The sequence below is a fragment of the Teleopsis dalmanni genome, chromosome 1 (genome assembly GCF_002237135.1).
Source record: "Teleopsis dalmanni isolate 2A chromosome 1, ASM223713v2, whole genome shotgun sequence".
NCBI lineage: Eukaryota > Metazoa > Arthropoda > Insecta > Diptera > Diopsidae > Teleopsis > Teleopsis dalmanni.
The window spans coordinates 120,812,354-120,831,875 of NC_051846.1; the positions used below are offsets into that span (position 1 = coordinate 120,812,354).

Consider the following 19,522-nt stretch of genomic DNA (forward strand, 5'->3'; position numbering starts at 1 on the left):
TATATTATTATTAATTATTATTATTATTAATTATTATTATATTAAATTATATTATTATTCTTTTATTATTAATATTATTCTTTCATTTTTAATATTATTCTATTATTATTATTATTATTATTATTAATTATCTATTACTGTTATTATTTTGTCATTATTATTATTAGTCTATTATTATTATTATTATAATTATTACTATTTTTTATTATTCTATTGCTATTATAATCTTATTATATGTATTATAATTATAATTATTATATTTATTAGTTATTATTAATTAGTTATTATAATTATATAATATAATTATTATAATCTATTATTATTATTCTATCGTTATTATTATTCTATTATTATTATTATTCAATTACTATTATTATTCTATTATTTTTATTATTCTATTATTACTATTTTATAGTTATTATTATTATTCTATTATTATTATTATTCTATTGTTATTATTATTATTTTATTGTTTTTATTATTCTTTCACTATTATTATTATTCAATTATTATGATAATTCTTTTATTATTATTCTATTATTATTATTACTATTATTTTTAATATAATATACTATTATTATTAATCTATTATTGTTATTATCTTATCATTATTATTATTATTCAATTATTATTATTCCATTATTATTATCACAATTTTTTTATTATTCTATTGTTATTATAATCTTATTAAATATATTATAGTTATAATTTTTTTATTTATTAGTTATTATTAATTAGTTATTATAATTATATAATATAATTATTGTAATATATTATTAATATTATTTTTCTATTGTTATTATTATTCTGTTATTATTATTATTGTATTGTTATTATTATTTTATTTTTATTATTATTTCATTATTATTATAATTACTATTTTATTATTCTTCTACTATTATTACTAATATTCTCTTTTTATTATTATTATTCTATTATTATTATTATTATTCTATTATTATTATTATTATTCTTAATGTTCTTTTATTATTATTATTATTCCCTTATTATTTTTAATATATTGTTGTTATTATTTTATTATTATTATTATTTTTATTTTATTATTATTATATTATTAATTATATATTATTAATTATTATTATTATTAATTATTATTGTTATTAATTATTATTATTAATTATTATTATTATTATTATTATTATTATTATTAGTTATTATTATTATATGTTATTATTATTAATTATTATTAATAATATTTGTTATTATTATTATTCGTTATTTTTATTCGTTGTTATTATTATTTGTTATTATTATTCGTTATTATTATTATTCGTTATTATTATTATTTGTTATTATTTCTTATTATTATTTTTAATTATTAATTATTATTATTATTTTTAATTATTATTATTGTTAATTATTATTATTGTTAATTATTATTATAATTATTAATTATTGTTATTATTGCTAATTATTATTATTATTGTTAATTATTATTATAATTGTTAATTATTATTACTATTGTTAATTATTATTGTTATTATTGATTATTATTATTTTTTATTATTATTATTATTATTAATTATTATTATTAATTATTATTTTTATTATTATTAATTATTATTATTATTATTAATTATTGATATTATTATATCTTATTTTTTATTCATTTATTACCTTTCATTTCAGTTTAAGTGTGCTAAAATATGAAAAGGTTTTAGAATTAACTACATTATTTTGTTACTAGCTAATTCGAGTGATAATAAGAACAATTTTAAACATTTTCATCCTTCATGCCATTTTAGATGATACTTCAAATAAAGTTGAACCTGTGCAGCCAACAAATCGCTTATCATCTAGCTCAAGTTCAAGTGATTCTTCTTCCTCCAGTTCAAGTGACAGCAGCTCTAGTGATTCGAGTGATAGTGAAGCAGGTTAGGCCGCGATTAATTTATAATTTGTATTTTAAATAACTCAGATATTAACTTCTACCATCCAGAATAATTGAAAGAAATTATATTTTATCAACTTGAAATAACATAAAATATCTTTCTATGATTATTATTGAATTATCACCAAACAAATTTAATTGTATTACAAATATTTGTAATAACAATATTTAATTTTTTAACTTTAATTGCTAATCCCCATTTTGCAAAACTTGGTTTCGTATCCTATTTATTTTATTTATCGTTTATTTTTTAGTTGAAACGTAAGCATTTATTGAAGCACAATTTATGTATAAAACAATAAATAATCTTCCATTATTTAAATACAATTTGAGCTTTATATTTAGATTATTTTTTTAGGGTTTGTAATTGTTAACATTTATGACATTGGCTTATTTTTTTAATTTGCAACTTTTTAAGAATAATTGCTCTTAATTAGTAGTTTATTAATTGAAATATATTTGAACATATTATTCAATTCACATTTTATTACAAAATTCTCAAAAGATTATTTTATTTAAATAATATTGATTTTGTCACGACTCAAAAAATACATATGCATTACAATGAATCTATTATCATATTTGCACAAAATTTAACTGCCATAAGTAATAATAACACACGGAATACACATACTTTATATTATATGTTGTGTAATGGTTTAGCATATTTTCTCTCATATTTTTATATCCATAATCGTTAACCACCCCCGCCAGTATTTTTAAAATTTGTTTTTTATAGCCCAGAATTAAAGAGATTAGACATAAGTAGGTTTAACATATTAAATTGAAATAGTGTTTTTGCTCAATATTAGTTTATTAAAAGTTTAAAACGTATACGTAATAATATTAATTTATGAACTACTCAAATAAAAGAATAATATTTTCTTTTATTTTCATAAATATTTTTATATTTTCGTGCATATGTATAGATTTGAAAACTATGTTCTTAGTTAAGTGACATAATTTTTATCATATTTTTTATCATATTCAGTTCTAATTCAAGAAAATTTAGCAACTTAATCTGGAGATATTGCTAAATAACGAAAGTGTATTCAGATTAAGTACGCCATTTTATAGACAGTTTGTAGCACTCAATGCTATATCTTACATAACAGTTTATTGTTTATATAAAAATGTTGTTGCATTTTTCTACTAATATTAAAACTGAATGGAGATGTAGCATTTAAAATTAATTTTCATAAATTTATCATTTGATAAAGAAGTTCGATGATTGGAAGTACAATGTTGTAAAACAGCGTTGAATGTGGATAAATTTACAAAATAAAATATAATACTTCTTTGTTAAACAAAAAGTATCGTTGTTGAGTCTTGTAAGTTTAATCAAAGAAACACAGTGTAGTATTTATTTAATAACTTAATTTTTATTTACAAATAGCATTTTAATATCATTTCCGTTGAACCTTATTAAGTTTTTTTTTTGATTTTACTATTATTAAGACTTCACATCTATAATAAAAGTTTAGGTATTTAACAAAAGCAAAAAATATTCGTATAACTACATAAAAAATTGTTTTGTATTTTGGTAATGAAAAATATTTTTAACAACATTTTTCTTTAAAAATAAGTATAATTGAGTGAAAAAAAAATCGTGTAGCAATTGTGTACAGGGGGCAGCCACAATGAGAAACAATAATTTGTTTTATTTTGCAATTGTAATAAAAATTCTTTAAGCAATAAATTCAATTAATATATAATTAAATAAAAAAAAACGTCCACGTCCTCTTAAAAAAATCAACTCAAAAAATGACCACGTATATAATTAATAATACGAAAAATTGTGCATCTCCAGATAAAGAGTACAAATGTTGAATTAAACAATGAGCAATATTCTAATTCTTCAATTTAATTTACTTTATATTATTATATCTGTTATTCTAAATAAAATTTAGTTCAAAAATGATAAATCAGTACGACGGAATATTTGAATTTGAAATAATAATGATAAAAATAGTTTTCATACAGAAATGCCGAAAGCGCGACTGAAAGTGAATTTATATAAGAAATATAAAGAAAATTGTTTTTTTTTTATAAATGCTTCACATATTGTTTTATTAATATCTGTAAAAGAATTACTTTTGATTACATGCAAAAGGCATTAAGAGTATTTCAAAAGAGCTGTAGAAAATGTGAAATAAATTTTGTGATGTTTGCACTAATAATAAGATGTTTGGTTATGCATTTTGACAAATTTATTAAATTTAATTGCTTTTTTATATCTTTTAGTTATAATCATAGTTTATGCAGTTTACAAAAAATATAGACTTTAATCAATAATAACTTATTTACATCGCTTTAAATAAATTTATCTGTATTTTAGCAATGTGTTAGAATTTTTTACATGTATTATGTTTATTTGTTTATATTAACAATGTACTTTAAATAAGTTATAGACTATACACATATTTTCAACTATGTAATGTTTGATTGAGTATATGTACACTTGCAGACAATGTGTAAAAATTCATAACCCAAATCAATTTCATTATTTATAATATCAGTTCTCTTTATAAGATAGTTTACGTACGTCTATTAATTTTAGTATTTGTATTATTCCCATACTTTGTAAGTAAGACAGCTCATTTCTCTGTTGTAGGAATTCTTTTACTTACTATCACAGCCAAAAATATTCTTAAATAACGAGAGTTATTTTTCTGAATTTACAAATGGATTAGCAGCTAATGGACCAATTTCGAAAACTATTTGTTGTTAAATTTATTATTAAAATTATACAAATTTCTAACGATATCCAATTTAGTGCTGCATATTTTATAAATGTTTTAATGCATTGATCTGTTAATTACTATTTCTATATGTCATTATTAACTTCAAAGTGTATATTGCCATTTCTGTAATTATAATTATACTGATTTTTTGAGTTTTCTATTTGTGTATTTTAATGCGGATTGTTAATAATTAAATATTTTAATCTCTCAACTATTTAAATAACTATTTTTTTAGACCAGTTACATAATGTCGATATGTGTGCTTTTTTTTAATATAAACTATATATTAGTCATTATTGATACAAAGAAGAAATAAATTTTATTTTATTTCACTCAACGTTTCTGTCTTTTTTTTCAGCTTTAGGAACTATAATTAGTTTATTAATTTTATGTATGTACAATTAACAAATAGAAATTTGTTAAGTTATTAACATTTTTCGTATAAGATAAAATTTTTCCAAACGTACAAATATTAAAAAAGCAAACTATTTGGACAATTCTTAAGTTCATGTACTTGCGTACACAAATTGCATGTTATAGCGTTTTTTTGAGTAATGTTTGGTTATGTCTGCAACATGTGTACTTGGTGCGTATATGTAGGTACTTTACTCAACATTACATCCCAGTTGCACAAACTTGTTATTGAAACAAGTAGCTCAAGTGTATCATTTTAGAAAACGATTACGACCGAGCCTAAAAGTCCTAACATAATGAAATTTTACGAAGTATATTAAAATACAAAAAGGTCAGTCCTTTGAATTTGATTTTTTGTTGCATTTAGTGTACGATTTAATGATTAAATAGTTTTAAATTGAAAATAAACTCTTCATCAAATAACCTGTTTTGCCAATCTTAAATTGGGGCACAATATAGATATTTTTGTGTCGATGAATTTTATGGCTGTTTATTAATTTAATATTAATTTTTCCCACCATGATTTGGTATAACATTTCGTCAATATAAAAATTCGAAAATTAATTTATAACATTAATATATAAAGTTTTTGAATACTGAAAAGACAATCATCAAATGATGTTTCTAAAGCTGGCGCTTATGTTTATAGGTTTTTTCTCAATTAAATTTACATTGTGATATAATATTTTTTAATTATTTGGATATGTACCTTAATTAATATATTAGTGAATATAATATATAATGTAATTTTAATATTTTTTATAATAATTATTTACACTGTTCCATAACTCCAGAGCATAAAATTTTAATTTAAATGTTATTTCTTGTCTGATTTTCACATAATTAAAGTACACATAATTTTCTATAAAATTATTATTACTCAGTAAAAGTATGTTAATTAAAATTCAATAAATAATATGTAATATGAGTTTATATGAGAGTGACGTTAGATAAAATATAATTACGAATTTCAATTTTGTTATATAATTTTATATTACAATAATTTCGGCTGTCAGATTTTCCCTTTACACATTGTTTGCACGTGTTTTTTTTGCAATAATTTATAATAAAAGAAATGATATATATACATATATTATGTAAATTATTTGTTAATAGAAATTAAATAAAGTGATGTAATTGAAACTTAATTTATTAAATCTACTTTAAGTGCTGTTACTTGTAAAATACCTAAATACAGTTTACAGCAAAAGACTTATTAAGCACATTCTATATAATCAGAATTTTTTTAAAAAAATTCACAGAAACAAGAGCATGTAGGACTCTTAAATATTAAATATTGTCTTACTAAGTATATATGCAGGTAATGCTATCAAAACAAATTCGTAAATTTTTATGTTAGTATTAGTTAAATAATATTTTTGGTTAATTGAAATCTGCAGCTTGATTATCAAAGAAAATTTTTGCAATAAGAATTAGCTTAAACTTTTAAATTTAAATTATGAACTTTGATTTCAACCGATCTATTTGAGCTTCTTACACATTAAGTAGTATTGTTATGTACAAAGAAATTAGTGAAGAACAACCTGTTAGATGCAAAATTTATATAGATGCAATTCGAATGTTCCAAAAAAAAATGTTCAACCTTTGAAATTAACTGCATTAAAATGAATTTACGCTATAAAACTCACTAATTACAATATAGTTATTAGACTATGAATCTTTGGTTTTATAATTCCGAATAAATTTCTCCGACATTTCTGATTACAAAATTTTAACACAAATCTACGCAAAACTTAAGAGGATGTATAACCATAACCATTAATTCTATTATATTTCACCAACGAAGTATTTAGTATATCAAATTTATTAGAAGACAAAGAAAGTAATCTTGTATTTGTTTCAATAGTTGAAATTACATAAGTCGTATATAAGATATAATATTAAGAAAATTACTAAAATGGTATCAATAAGTTTTGTTATTATATGTGGAAATAAAATGTGACAAAAAATGTTATTTTCGTTTTTGTAAAATATTTTTTTTTTATTAAATTTTAATAAGTTGTTATTATAGGCGTACAAATTGTAAAATAAACAGACAACATATAATTAAATTCTTAAACCAATTGAAAATGCGTGCGTCAGTTAATTTTTTTCAATTATATTGTAAAAATTTTTGTTTGATAAAAATCAATACTATAAGAAAGTCATGTATTTCACTAATATATAATTAATAAAATGAGAAATTTTGAAAAATATGCATAATATTTTTAAAATTCAACATAAGTAAATATAAGTAAAATATTTAATTTTACGAACTTTGAAAAGAACCGAATAAAATTTAAATAATTACAATAAATATTGAAGATGACAACCGAAAAAATAAATAAAAATTAATGTCTTATTATTTTAAAGTGAATAGTAATTCCAATTTTCAAGGACCTACTTACCTACTGTTGGCTGCCTCTGTTGAAAGTTTTGTTGTTATTAATTAACGCATTGTACAAGGTACATGGGTATACACATAATACCAGTATATGTTTATAAATTAGTACATGTGTTTAAAATAAATTAAATATTAAAAAAACACAATTGCTCGTGTTTAAAATTGATATATGAATCAAATTTTCACTCAAACTGCAGGTACTTATATGTTTAAATAATTAAAAATTGTGGTGTTTTGCAAAATTAATTACTAACATTTATACTATGATATTTACATAGGGGATGCAGATGGAAGACCACCTAGAAAAAAGAAGTCGCGTGATGCAAATGAAAATAATGTAAGTATCGATTAGACAATTTTAAAAGTTTAAAGAAGTTACATGATACATGTATTATTATCTAATAATGAATACCTTTTTTAAAATATTACTTTGTTTGCTATTATTAACAAATTCTTTCTTAATTTACATCTTTTTGAGTTTCTTTATTTGGTGCAACTTTTTATTGATTCCATTTATCGATTATATATAAATGTATTTGTTTAGATTAGATAAATTAAATTAAAAATTTAATGTGTGATATTAATAAATATGAGTTCTTGATATAATTTATGATTTACATATAAATAATTATAAGTTGTTTTCAATTAATTTTGAAAAGTTGTTTTGATATTTTAGAATATTTAAATTATTTCACAGTGAGAAAAATGCAGCTGTTTTAAGTTTCTTGTTTCCATTATTACAAAAAAAACTAATGTTAGTAGTCAGTTAAAACTCGATTACATACTTATAAGTATATTTAAATTTATTCATATTTTACGTGATTAATAACTTAGTTTTTGACACGAGTATTTTGCACTATGAAATAATATACATATAATATTCAGAGTTGAACTGTATACGTAGCTTTGTATAAATATTTTAAAGTATTATAAATAATATGTAATATTACAAGCATTATAATTTTTAGTCGTTATTTATTTACTATCAAAAATCTTTTAGGGTTGGCTTATAACAAAATATAGTTAAATTTTTTAAATAGTACAATTCTAACTGCTTTTACTTTTCTTTTTAATGTTATTGATAAATTTCATTAACATATTTAAATTCAAGAAAAACATATGTTATTATTTCTAAAACATGTTTTAGATAAATATTACAAATCTATCACAAACTACTGGGTTAACTATGCCAGTTGGTATACCCGTTCCAGTTTCAAATGTAATACCACCAACAATTGCTTCTCAACACTTACAGACAACGGCATCAGCCATAAGTAATACTGCTGCATCAATTACTGTTCCAACACCTACATCACATACCGGATTATCAGCAAGTAAATATCGCGATTATTTGTAAAACTTAAATGTTTTTTAAGTAACTTATTTTTTTTTAAATTAAACTAAATGGCTTTAAATTCATATAGTAAGTTTGTCAACATCCGGATTAGTACCAATAACTTTCAACAATCCACTCCCTTCTGCAACAACAATTGCGTTGAATATTAATAATAAACTGCCAATTACAACAGTGACCCCATTTACTGGTCTACCACAAGCGACAGCATTAAGCGCAAGTACGGTAAGCAGTAATGGATCAAATAACTTGACAATGCCATCAGTCGCTATAACTGCAATTCCAACATTAGCTGTTTCACTAACAACGGTTGCTTCGACTGGTGCAACCATAACATCACACACAAGTAATAATACTAACAACGTTAATAGCAATAGTAATATGAATAATATAGTGAATAGTATAAACAGCACTAATAGCACAACTACGACTAATGTTGGAGGTATACGTATTGCTAGTAATTTGCATAAAATTCCGACTCATGATGTACCTGATCCATCTGTCAGTGTGTTGACATCTACTACCTCGATATCATCAACATCATCAGCAGTGTCGACGCCTTCTTCTCTAACAGCCGGTCTGAAACAAATTCCCCAATTTGATGACCCCATTGAACAATCTTTAGCTTCGCTAGAGCAACCAATGCTTACCGCTGCAGCTAAAAGTGTAGCTGATAATTTTATAATGGCTGCAGCTGGTATGAATGCAGCACATCTCATGCAACAACAACACAGTCATTCACAGCAATCTACCCAACAACAATTTTCATCGCAACCACAACAAAATCACCATTTAGGTTCTAGTAGTAATCAGCAACAACATCATATGGAGCTAATGTCAGAATTTTTGTCTAAAGGTGCTGCAGTCGCAGCCGAAAATGTTGCTGGAATGAATGGTAACCATTTCCCATTAATGCAACTTGGGCTTGGGCTAGATCATCTTGCAGCGGTGCAACAATTTCAACAAGCTGCTGCAGCAGTCCAACAACAGCAACAACATGTACATAACAATGGGTATAATGTTCCGGACTTAGGAGGTAATACCACTTTGGATGGTCTCGGTTTAAGTTTAGGATTGCAACATGGTGGTGGGGGAAATTCATCTTTTTTTGATCAACTTCCCCAAATCACTGGAAACAGAAATGAAAATCTCATAGCTGCAGCAACTGCAATGATGATGGGAGGTGCGTCAGCAGGAATAACGGGCAATGTACCGGTTAATAAAAAAGACACAGTAGTTTCTGGAAGTGAACATCAAACAACAACTCAACCAAATAAATGTCTTATTACTCCGAAACCGATAGAATCAATGATGCCCAGTCCGCCAGAAAAAAAGCATCACTTGTCACAACAATCACCTTCAGATATGAAAACATCAACAAATGTTGTCGGCGCAAATAGTCAAGCTAATTTTGCTCAAGCTTTTAAATCAGTACATGAACAAAATCTTAAGAATGCCAGCTCTTGGTCGTCACTTGCATCAGCCAGTTCTCCACAAAATACCCCAACTTCGAACAAAACTAAACCTGCAATGGACTCATTTCAACAGTTTAGAAATAAAGCCAAAGAAAAAGCTGATCGATTGAAATTGTTGGAAGCTGCTGAAAAAGAACAAAAGAGACAAAAAGAAGCTGCCGAAAAAGAACAACAACGAAAACAAGTCAAAACATCTATTTCCAATATAAGTTTAACCGGTAATGGAAATAGCAACTTAGCAAACAATTCCGTGCATCATCAATCTGCATCAGCATCACTTACACCATCATCCCATATACTCAGCTCAAACATAGCAGTTCATATGCAGGCAACTCAAATAGACGCAGTGGAAAGTGGAAGGTATAATAATCAGAATACAATTAAGAACATAAATTTAACCAAATATATTGTTATTTTAGAAAAAGTGTACATGATTCATCACAGCCACAAATTTCTCGTGTAGACGACTTAAAGGCTTCGCCTCAAGGCTGCGTTTCACCTGCCGGTTCAACACAACAATCGCCACAGGATCGCGCAGCGGTTAAGCGAGCGGAATTAAGACGAATGGAACAAGAAAGAAGAAGACGAGAAGCGGTGAGTGTTAATTTATATAAAAAGTTGGTCATATGAAGTGGACCGACTTATTTAACAAAAAATAACAATAATGCATTTTTTACTGTACAAGTTAAAATCATTTAACTTGGTTAAAAGAGATTTGATTACATCATTTTTTGGAGATTATATTGTGTAAGTGTTAAACCTTAACTTAAATGGCGTAATGCGTCTTGCTGATTAATATAAACCTTATACTTCAAGTAGCCCTAAAGGTTGCCAGTTAATATCAATTTTAAATATTTAGCAAAGATAACCAAGGAATAATCATATCAATATATCGACTGTGCCACAAGCTGTATTTGATAATGCGCCATTTTATTGAAACCAGAAAAGCAACATAATATTTTCACGAATAATCGGCATCAAAATATCGTTAATGACAGCCCGAAAATGCACCTGATTGACACTTGTTGCTTTACCAATTACGTCTTCCAAGTAGTACAGTGCGATGATCATATAACCACAAACTTCGCACCGCATGTTGGTAGTAAAAAGATGCTTTTTCAATAATTGGAGGTCTTTCCATAGCGTAGAATTGACAGTATTGCTGCTTGCTTACGGTTCCGATAACATGAAATGCGCCTTACCATTTAAAATGATTGTTTGTCAAAAATACTCTTTTGCTTTAATCGTTTGTATGGCAAAAGATAAATTTTCCAAGCGACGAGGCTTATCGGTTAGTAACAGTTGCTGGTTATTTTGTTAATTTGCTTTTTACTGGACGCCTGAGATTAGCGATAGTACCCGAAGACAAAAATCTATTTTACAAGCGCCTTTATACCTTTATATCTGTAATGTTTTTATTCTTCTTCGTATAGGCTGCAAAATGGTGTTTATTTCATTCAACGTTGACCTTCTCCATGTTGTTTTTGGACGGCCTCTCCCTCTATTACCTTGCGGGTTGTATACCAGCGCCTGTTGACAAATTTCGATGGGAGCCTTTCGAAGTGTATGGCTGATCCATCCAAAATTTTTTTCACAAATTTCAAGGTTGACATCTCTAACATTTGTTCTGGTCCAAAGGTCTTCATTTGATATTCTGTTTGGCCAGAAAATTCGTAAAATTCTGCGCAGACAGCGGTTAACAAATACTCTAAGCTTGGTTTGTATGTTTTCTGTAACAAACCATGTTTCGCAAGCATACAGGAGAACTGAAAGAACGCATGATTTAAAGATTTTTATTTTAGTTCCTACACTATAAATATTGGAGCTCCACACCTTACGAAGCCTTGTAAAAGCACCAAGGGCTTTCTTTATTCTACTTATCACATTTTGCGGTACAGCGCAGACACAATACTCCCTTGATACTGGACTCATTTACGCGCTCAATGGTCTCCATTTCCAACTTCAAATGTTCGTTAATTCGGTTGTTTATTCGAACTTCTTTTTTTTTCTGTGCATTGATTTCATTGATTTCTCGCATTTGTCGTCAGCATAGTCCAAACACTAGCCTAGTTTTCGGTGACAGTGGGTTCCATACAATAGCTCGTTCCTTTCCTTTATTTGCACTCTTGGCCACTGCGTCAAGCACAACTAGAAACAGCAATAGGAAAAGGACGCATCCTTGATGTACGGCAGAAATTGTACAAAAGGGCTCCGACAGTTTGTGTAAAACTGAGCACTTAAATTGATCGTAGCTTTTTGCAATTACAGAGACTATTTTAGCCGGGACACCAATATTTTTCAACTCTGCCCATATGCAATTTCGATTTAACGAATCAAACGCGTTTTCAAAATCGATGATAAGCAGATAAAGGGGAGATCGCATGTCTATAGATTGTTCTATGATAATTCTAAGACTGTTAATATGATCAACACAGGATATTCCGCTTCTGAAAACCGCTTGCTCTGGTCGTAGTAGTACTTCAACAACTTTTATCATTCTTTCTAGAATAACTTTAATAAATATTTTCATCACAGAACTTAAAATCGTAATGCCGCGCCAGTTGTTACAGTCACTTAGGTCTCCTTTCTTGGGTAGTTTAATTACAATGCCATGCATTCAGTCAGATGGATAAGTTCCTGTTTCCCAAATGGTTTTGAAGAGTGGGTATAAGATATCCGTTGTTAGTTCCAAATCAACTTTCAGCGCTTCGGCCGGAATATTGTCAAAACCTGCAGTTTTTCCGTTTTTCAGCAATTTTATTGCATTGGTTATTTCTCTTTTTGAGGGATGATCAACCCTAATCGGTAACTCATTTACGTTTCTTGCGTTTGCGTTATCACGATACCTTCGCGTTCTAGGTTTGATATTTGAATAAAATGTTAACGCCATCGGTTTAGCTGATCATTTACGTTTGTCAGTAGCTCACCAAAGAGATTCTTGACAGGAAGGGTTCTTTTGGCGCTCTCGCCTGTTAATTTCTTTGTTATATCAAAGAGATTCTTCATATTATTTGATGCCGCTGCTTTTTCCGCTTTATTTGCCATTTTGTTAGAGATTATTTCTTATCGTTCCGAATTGCCCTTTTGACACGTTTGTTCAGATGTGTGTATTCCGTTTGCGCTCTCTTTCGATCATTAGGCTTTTTCATGGCATTTATCTCATTTTTGAGCTTTACTCGTTGTTCTATCATTATCCACGTTTGTGCTGAGATGAAATCGTCTTTGGTATTATTTGACGCTCTATCTAAGGTTTCCATACAGGTTTCATTAATAGCCATTTTTATTTTGTTCCAGCAGAGTTGGGGATTTATGTTGTCAGTAGGAGCAGGAAGTTTTTCAGAGATATAACTTGAAAAATTTTGCTTTATATTTGGTGTTTTCAATTTAAAGACCTTGTATTTAATTCTGCTACAATTACAGTTAATATCGGCACCTCGTTTATTTCTTACATCGATTAAACAGCTACTCCATTTTGCCGTAACACAAATATGGTCTATTTGATTTTGTGTTCTCATATCAGGTGATACCCACGTTACTTTATGTATTGTTTTATGTGGGAAAAGCGTGCCTCCAATTTTGAGTTCGTTTATACCACATAGCTCTACAAGGCGTTCGCCATTGTCATTCATGTCATCAAGGCCATGTTTCCCAATGACGAGCTCTAAATTTTCATTTACTTCTCCGATTTTAGCATTAAGGTCGTCTATCACGACTTTAAAACCTTTCTTCGGTGCTTTAGCAATTGCAGCGCTTAGCTTGTCATAAAAAGCATCTTTATCATTTTCATTGGCATCTTCAGTAGACGCATAGCACTGAACAATCGATATATTTTAAACTTGTAGTCTATCACAAAATCGCGAAATTTAGCATTTTTAATATTCCTACACCGTATTGGTGTACATCATTTGGCATGCCTGACCAAAACATAACGTGACCTTTTGGGGTTCTAATTTGTCCACATGCGTTCCATCTAACTCCGCTCATGCCCATAAAGGCTAATTTGTAATTTTCAAGTATTTTTGCCGACTGGGCCATAGAGCGTTTTTACATTATAGGTTCCAAATCGTAATCCATTTTCATTGCGTTTTTTCGTCAAGTTTGGGTTCAGGTTTTCATTTCTTATAGACATTCTGGGAATCGGTTTATGCTTCAGGTACAATGAGTGATCGGCCCGTTGTACCCTAACCTGATGATGGGGCTGCCATCAGGTATGATTGGATAGTTAAAAGAAAAGTTTACGGAAGAAAATTTTGATTGTGTGCCTTCGGCTTTCGCATTTTTAGGCAGAGGACTTATTACACCGGTCCTTGCTCGGCGCGTCGTCGGTAATTTGTGGTAACAGCTTCGCCACCATTTTCGTAAAAATTCGCGAGGTTGTCTGCTTTGAACGGCTATCAAACACCAACTGAGCGACGGAGCTTGCTCAAAGTTGCCCACTGGTAGATCACAGCTGACGGCATCACTGTAGCATTTGGAGTAACTGCGCGGGAAATTCAAAAAGTCACTGACTTGTCAAACCGCCCTCGTATTACATCGCTCAATAAGTCGTACGACTGACACATAGATGGCGCTGCCATTGTCAAATCCATATGACGTTTATGAAATACCAACCTTCAAAAGACTATGTGTAAAACTTCATGACATTTATATTAGTCAGGAAAAAGTGATAGCCGTTTAAGTGAAGTTACTTTTGTTATTTTCAAAACAATGAATTGAAAACAATTTCGTGTGTTAATTTATCATTGCTTCTTGATGAAAAAAAATACTATACAAGCTCAGCAATGGCTTCTAAAGTGTTATCCGGACTCTGCCGGACTCCATCGAAAAGAACCATTTGTTATTGGTTTGTCAAATTTAAACGTGGTCGTACAGATACCGATGATGGTGAACGTTCTGGTCATCCAATTGAGCTGGTTACTCCAGAAAACATCAAAACAGTCCAGAAATTGGTTATATCTGATCGTAAATTTAAATTACGTGAGATAGCTGAGACCGTAAAGATATCAGAAGGCAATGTGTTTACAATTATGCATGAAAATTTGACCATGAGAATGCTCTTTTCAAAGTGGGTACCATATTTACTCACAGTCGATCAAAAATAAAAACGTGTTGTTGATTCAGAGCAGTATTTGGCTATGTTTACACGTAATAAATCAGATTTTTTGCGTCGATATGTGACAATGGATGAAATATGGATCTATCACTACACTCCGGAATCAAAACGATCATCATCTGAGTGGACTGCAACCGGTGAACCACGTCCGAAGCGTCCAAAAGCACAACAGTCAGCTGGGAAGATTATAGGCTTCACTATTTTCGGATGCACATGGTATAATCTTCATTGACTACCTCGGAAAGGGAAAAACCATCAATGGTAACTACTACACGGCATTACTGGATCGTTTAAAAGCAGAAATTGTGAAAAAACGACAGTATATGGCAAAGAAAAAAATTTTGTTTCACCAAGACAATGCACCATGCCACAAGTCAATAAAAACTATGGCAAAATTGCACGAATTACACTTCGAATTGTTTCCTCATCCACCGTATAGTCCAAATTTATCTCAAATGAAGAAGTATTTGCTGAAACTGAAGCCTATTTTGAGGTAAAAGACAAATCCTTCTACAAGCACGGCATCGAGCACGGCATAACATTTTCTTAGAGAAGCGTTGGAATGATTGTGTTGCCCTTGGAGGAGATTATATTGATGAGTAAAATCGATTTTTGGCAAAAAAAAAATTTGTTTTTCTAAGTTAGTCAGACGACATATTGAGTTGTAGTAATGTTGACTCTTAATATGAGTTTTTAAATATTTATTTATAGTTTATAAATTATTACTAACAATAATTTTTTGGATTGTTAAAAAATTTAAAATTTTCTAAGTCAATTTCTATTTTTTGAAGTAAACTTCTCTTTTTTAATAATGCCACATGAACGCCACAGAGTGATGTGTTAAACATATCATCTAATGCCTATATGAATAATATTTGCGAATGTCTCTTTGTGATTCTTACATCGTATGAACTAAATAATTCTAATCTACCTGAAAATTCTTTATGACATTTTACAACATCTGGAATTTTGTTGTTCATTGATACATTAAAATATGTAGATTCGTCAGTTTCCTCATTGTTTGTTGGTGGATTAAATAATTTATAAGTGAATATGACTAAATTAGTAATTTCTCTACGTAAATTTTCATCTAACCTGTTTTGATTTTCAATAGCAGAAATTGATACTGTTTGCGCATCATTTCTAAGCTTTGCTAATTTTTCGCTAATATCACCGTCCATTATTTTTATATTATTTTAGTAAATGACAATTTTACAGTACAAATAAATATATTAAAAAAAATTTAACATAAATTTTCTTAAAAATGTTTACTTTTTAACTTTGCAAAATCTTTATAAGGATATTTTTATTTATATAATTCTTTATTTCAATGTTTTTAAATTTTTATCTTCGTACAATTAATTTCACTTTCAAATATTTTTCTTTTAATATATTAATTCCAGTTTGAAATTTTTATTTCAACTTTAATTTCAAATTGAAATTTTTATATTAATTTCAAATTCTTATTTAAAAATTAAATTTTGGTTATTAATTTTTCATAATTTTTTTAAATTAAAATAAATTTATATTCTTACACTATTCGAGGTGTGCTCATCTTTTTATTACTCAACAAGTTCTACCAGGGGTTTTGTGATGAAATGTATTTTCATTAATTTTTTTTGTTAACTTTATTATATGATAATAATAATTTAAACAAATTATATTCGAAGTAAAAATTACTTTAATTTTATTTGTATTTTCGTACAATTTACAAATTAATGAAAATTTTTCCTTATTACAAATATGCATACAGTAGCTCTCAGCGTATTTCATCCAATATTGTTTTAAATTTTTAAAATACTTATGGTACTTACTTATTTGGCTATAATAACCCGCTACCGAGTTTTGGCCTGACGCAGCATGTCTCTCCTGGTGCCTCTGGTGCGTGCGCGCTTTCTCCAGTCTCGTAAAGAGTCCAGTTAGTGCTCCCACAACTTGATCACTCCACCGGAGACACGGTCAACCTCTACGTCTTCTTCCGCCAACTATTGCTTTAAACACCTTTTTCACCGGAGCATCTTCATCTATTCTCACGACATGACCAAGCCAGCGAAGCCGCTGGATGTTAATGCGCTGAATTATATCAATGTCGTGATAAGGCTGTACAGCTCGTGGTTCATTCTAATGCGGTAGTCAACTCGGACCAAAGATCTTACGAAGAACTTTTCTCTCGAACACTCTCAGTGCTGTTTCATTATTCTGTGATAACGTCCATGCTTCTGCGCCATACAGAAGCACAGGGAGGATGAGCGACCTATAGTTGGCTTGGTTATGCTAAGGAGAATGTCCACAAAAATTTAGACTTCTGGAACAGCGTGATATTCTCAGACGAGTCTAAATTCAATATTTTTGGTTCAGATGGCATGACTTACGTGTGGCGGAAACCTAATACTGACCTCAAAAAAGAACATTTAAAAGCTACAGTAAAGCATTGACGATGGAAGTGTTATATAAACGAGAAGGAGGATGTTATTTTATGTGATTTCTTATGAATACGGTAAAATCAAGATGTTTGTGATATTTGTGGAAGAAGAAACCGGCTGCATCAATTTATGTTGATTTTAACTTAAATAGGTTGTTAATTCATGTTCTAGTTTTAATGATGACCGATGATGTTATGGGTTTACTAAAAATATAATTTACAATAAAACACTGGTTATTAACTTGTTTAATAAAAACTTATCATTCCACGTATTTAAATTAAAACAACATTTATTTCAGTTTTAATAATAGGGGTATTCAGGCAACTGATTAGTTGCTTAGTAGTTGATTACAACAAAAATTTGCACACAAAAATGAAACTAAGCAGAGAATCAACAATTTCGGTGATTCTCAGATTAGTACAAATTTTATTAATAGTGCTGCCAGTCCAAGCGTCGTAATAATAACTTAAAATGAACTTTTGTATAGAAATTTGTTAGCTATCTCTCTCAGCTGTTTGAATTGTGTGTAAACAATTTTCACTGTTAACGTATGTTTTGCTTTTGCTGTTGATGCGAGTGCTGCCAAGGCATTTACACACAACAAACTAATCAGATTACGCATTTTGGGTCGTTCAAGCAACTGATTAACATCAAAATGCTAAATTTTTTTTATATGAAGTTTTTGAATCAATTAAGCAACTAATCAGTTGCCTGAATACCCCTAGTATAATCAATAGGGGTATTCAGGCAACTGATTCGTTGCCTGAGAATGTTTTGCATTTTTTTAAATATTATTCATGTACATACAAATGTCTAAATAACAAGTAGAAGATTTCAATGAAATGAACTCCTTTCCAGTTGCATTTATAAATGCATATTGCATAATGTATGCAATAATTTAAAACAATTATTTAATATAAATCGTTAAGAAAATTTTGCGCGTAGCGACTTACCCTATACGGTGTTCAACATCAGCAAAACCCAAAAAATTATATATATTCACCGTATTAAAAAAAAAGCTAGCTATTAAAAATATAGCTTGTTCATTTAAAGATAAGTGTCGTAGTTTGCTAAAAGAATTGCCGGTTTCGTTAAAAATCTTCCATGAGTCTGTTACGTTCTCTGCTGCCCTGCGTGTTCCATTTCATAGTGACGTGACATATTTCGTCAAGTGGATTTTCTTAGTGTATAGCCCAGCCAGGAAAGCTTTCGCCTTTTTGTTTGTATGTTGATGTTTTCTTGGCCTGCAATCTGTAACAAATCATTGATTAAGTTAATCCTTGGCCACCAGATTCGTAGAATATATCTTAAGCATTTGTACCTGAAACTCTGTAGGGGTCGCGATATTTTGGAGTTAGCCAGTTGCTTTTCAGATCCATACAATAGTATAAAGTTCACGCATGGATTATAAACATGTATTTTCGTTTGTATGATAGTTTACTTGATCTCCAGATACCGCGAAAATTTCCAAAGTCCATCCTTGCCTTCTGTATTCTGCTGTCAACATCTCTTGTTGCTCTGTTATCGGTTGTAATAGAGCTACCGAGGTAACAAAAGTTGTTTTCGTGTTCGATGGACTTGTTGTTCCGTACAAACGACGGTGTTTGCGCACTTTTGACTAAACAGTTTTGTTTATGTTAATGTAAAAGCCAACATTTTCTGCATATAGGTAAGCCTGGTAGC

At 28.5% G+C, this 19,522-nt stretch overlaps 1 protein-coding gene across 8 annotated transcripts in view; it reads left to right on the forward strand.

The window, feature by feature from the left end:
• LOC119668164 (homeotic protein female sterile) overlaps positions 1-19,522 on the forward strand; it is a 48,697-nt gene that overhangs the window by 11,897 nt on the left and 17,278 nt on the right. For all 8 annotated transcript variants that reach the window (XM_038077594.1, XM_038077593.1, XM_038077595.1 and 5 more), the window contains exons 7-11: positions 1,767-1,895; positions 7,753-7,811; positions 8,622-8,808; positions 8,899-10,663; positions 10,723-10,897. In XM_038077594.1, coding sequence (XP_037933522.1) covers positions 1,767-1,895; positions 7,753-7,811; positions 8,622-8,808; positions 8,899-10,663; positions 10,723-10,897 — 2,315 coding nt within the window. The remainder of the gene's footprint in view (positions 1-1,766; positions 1,896-7,752; positions 7,812-8,621; positions 8,809-8,898; positions 10,664-10,722; positions 10,898-19,522) is intronic.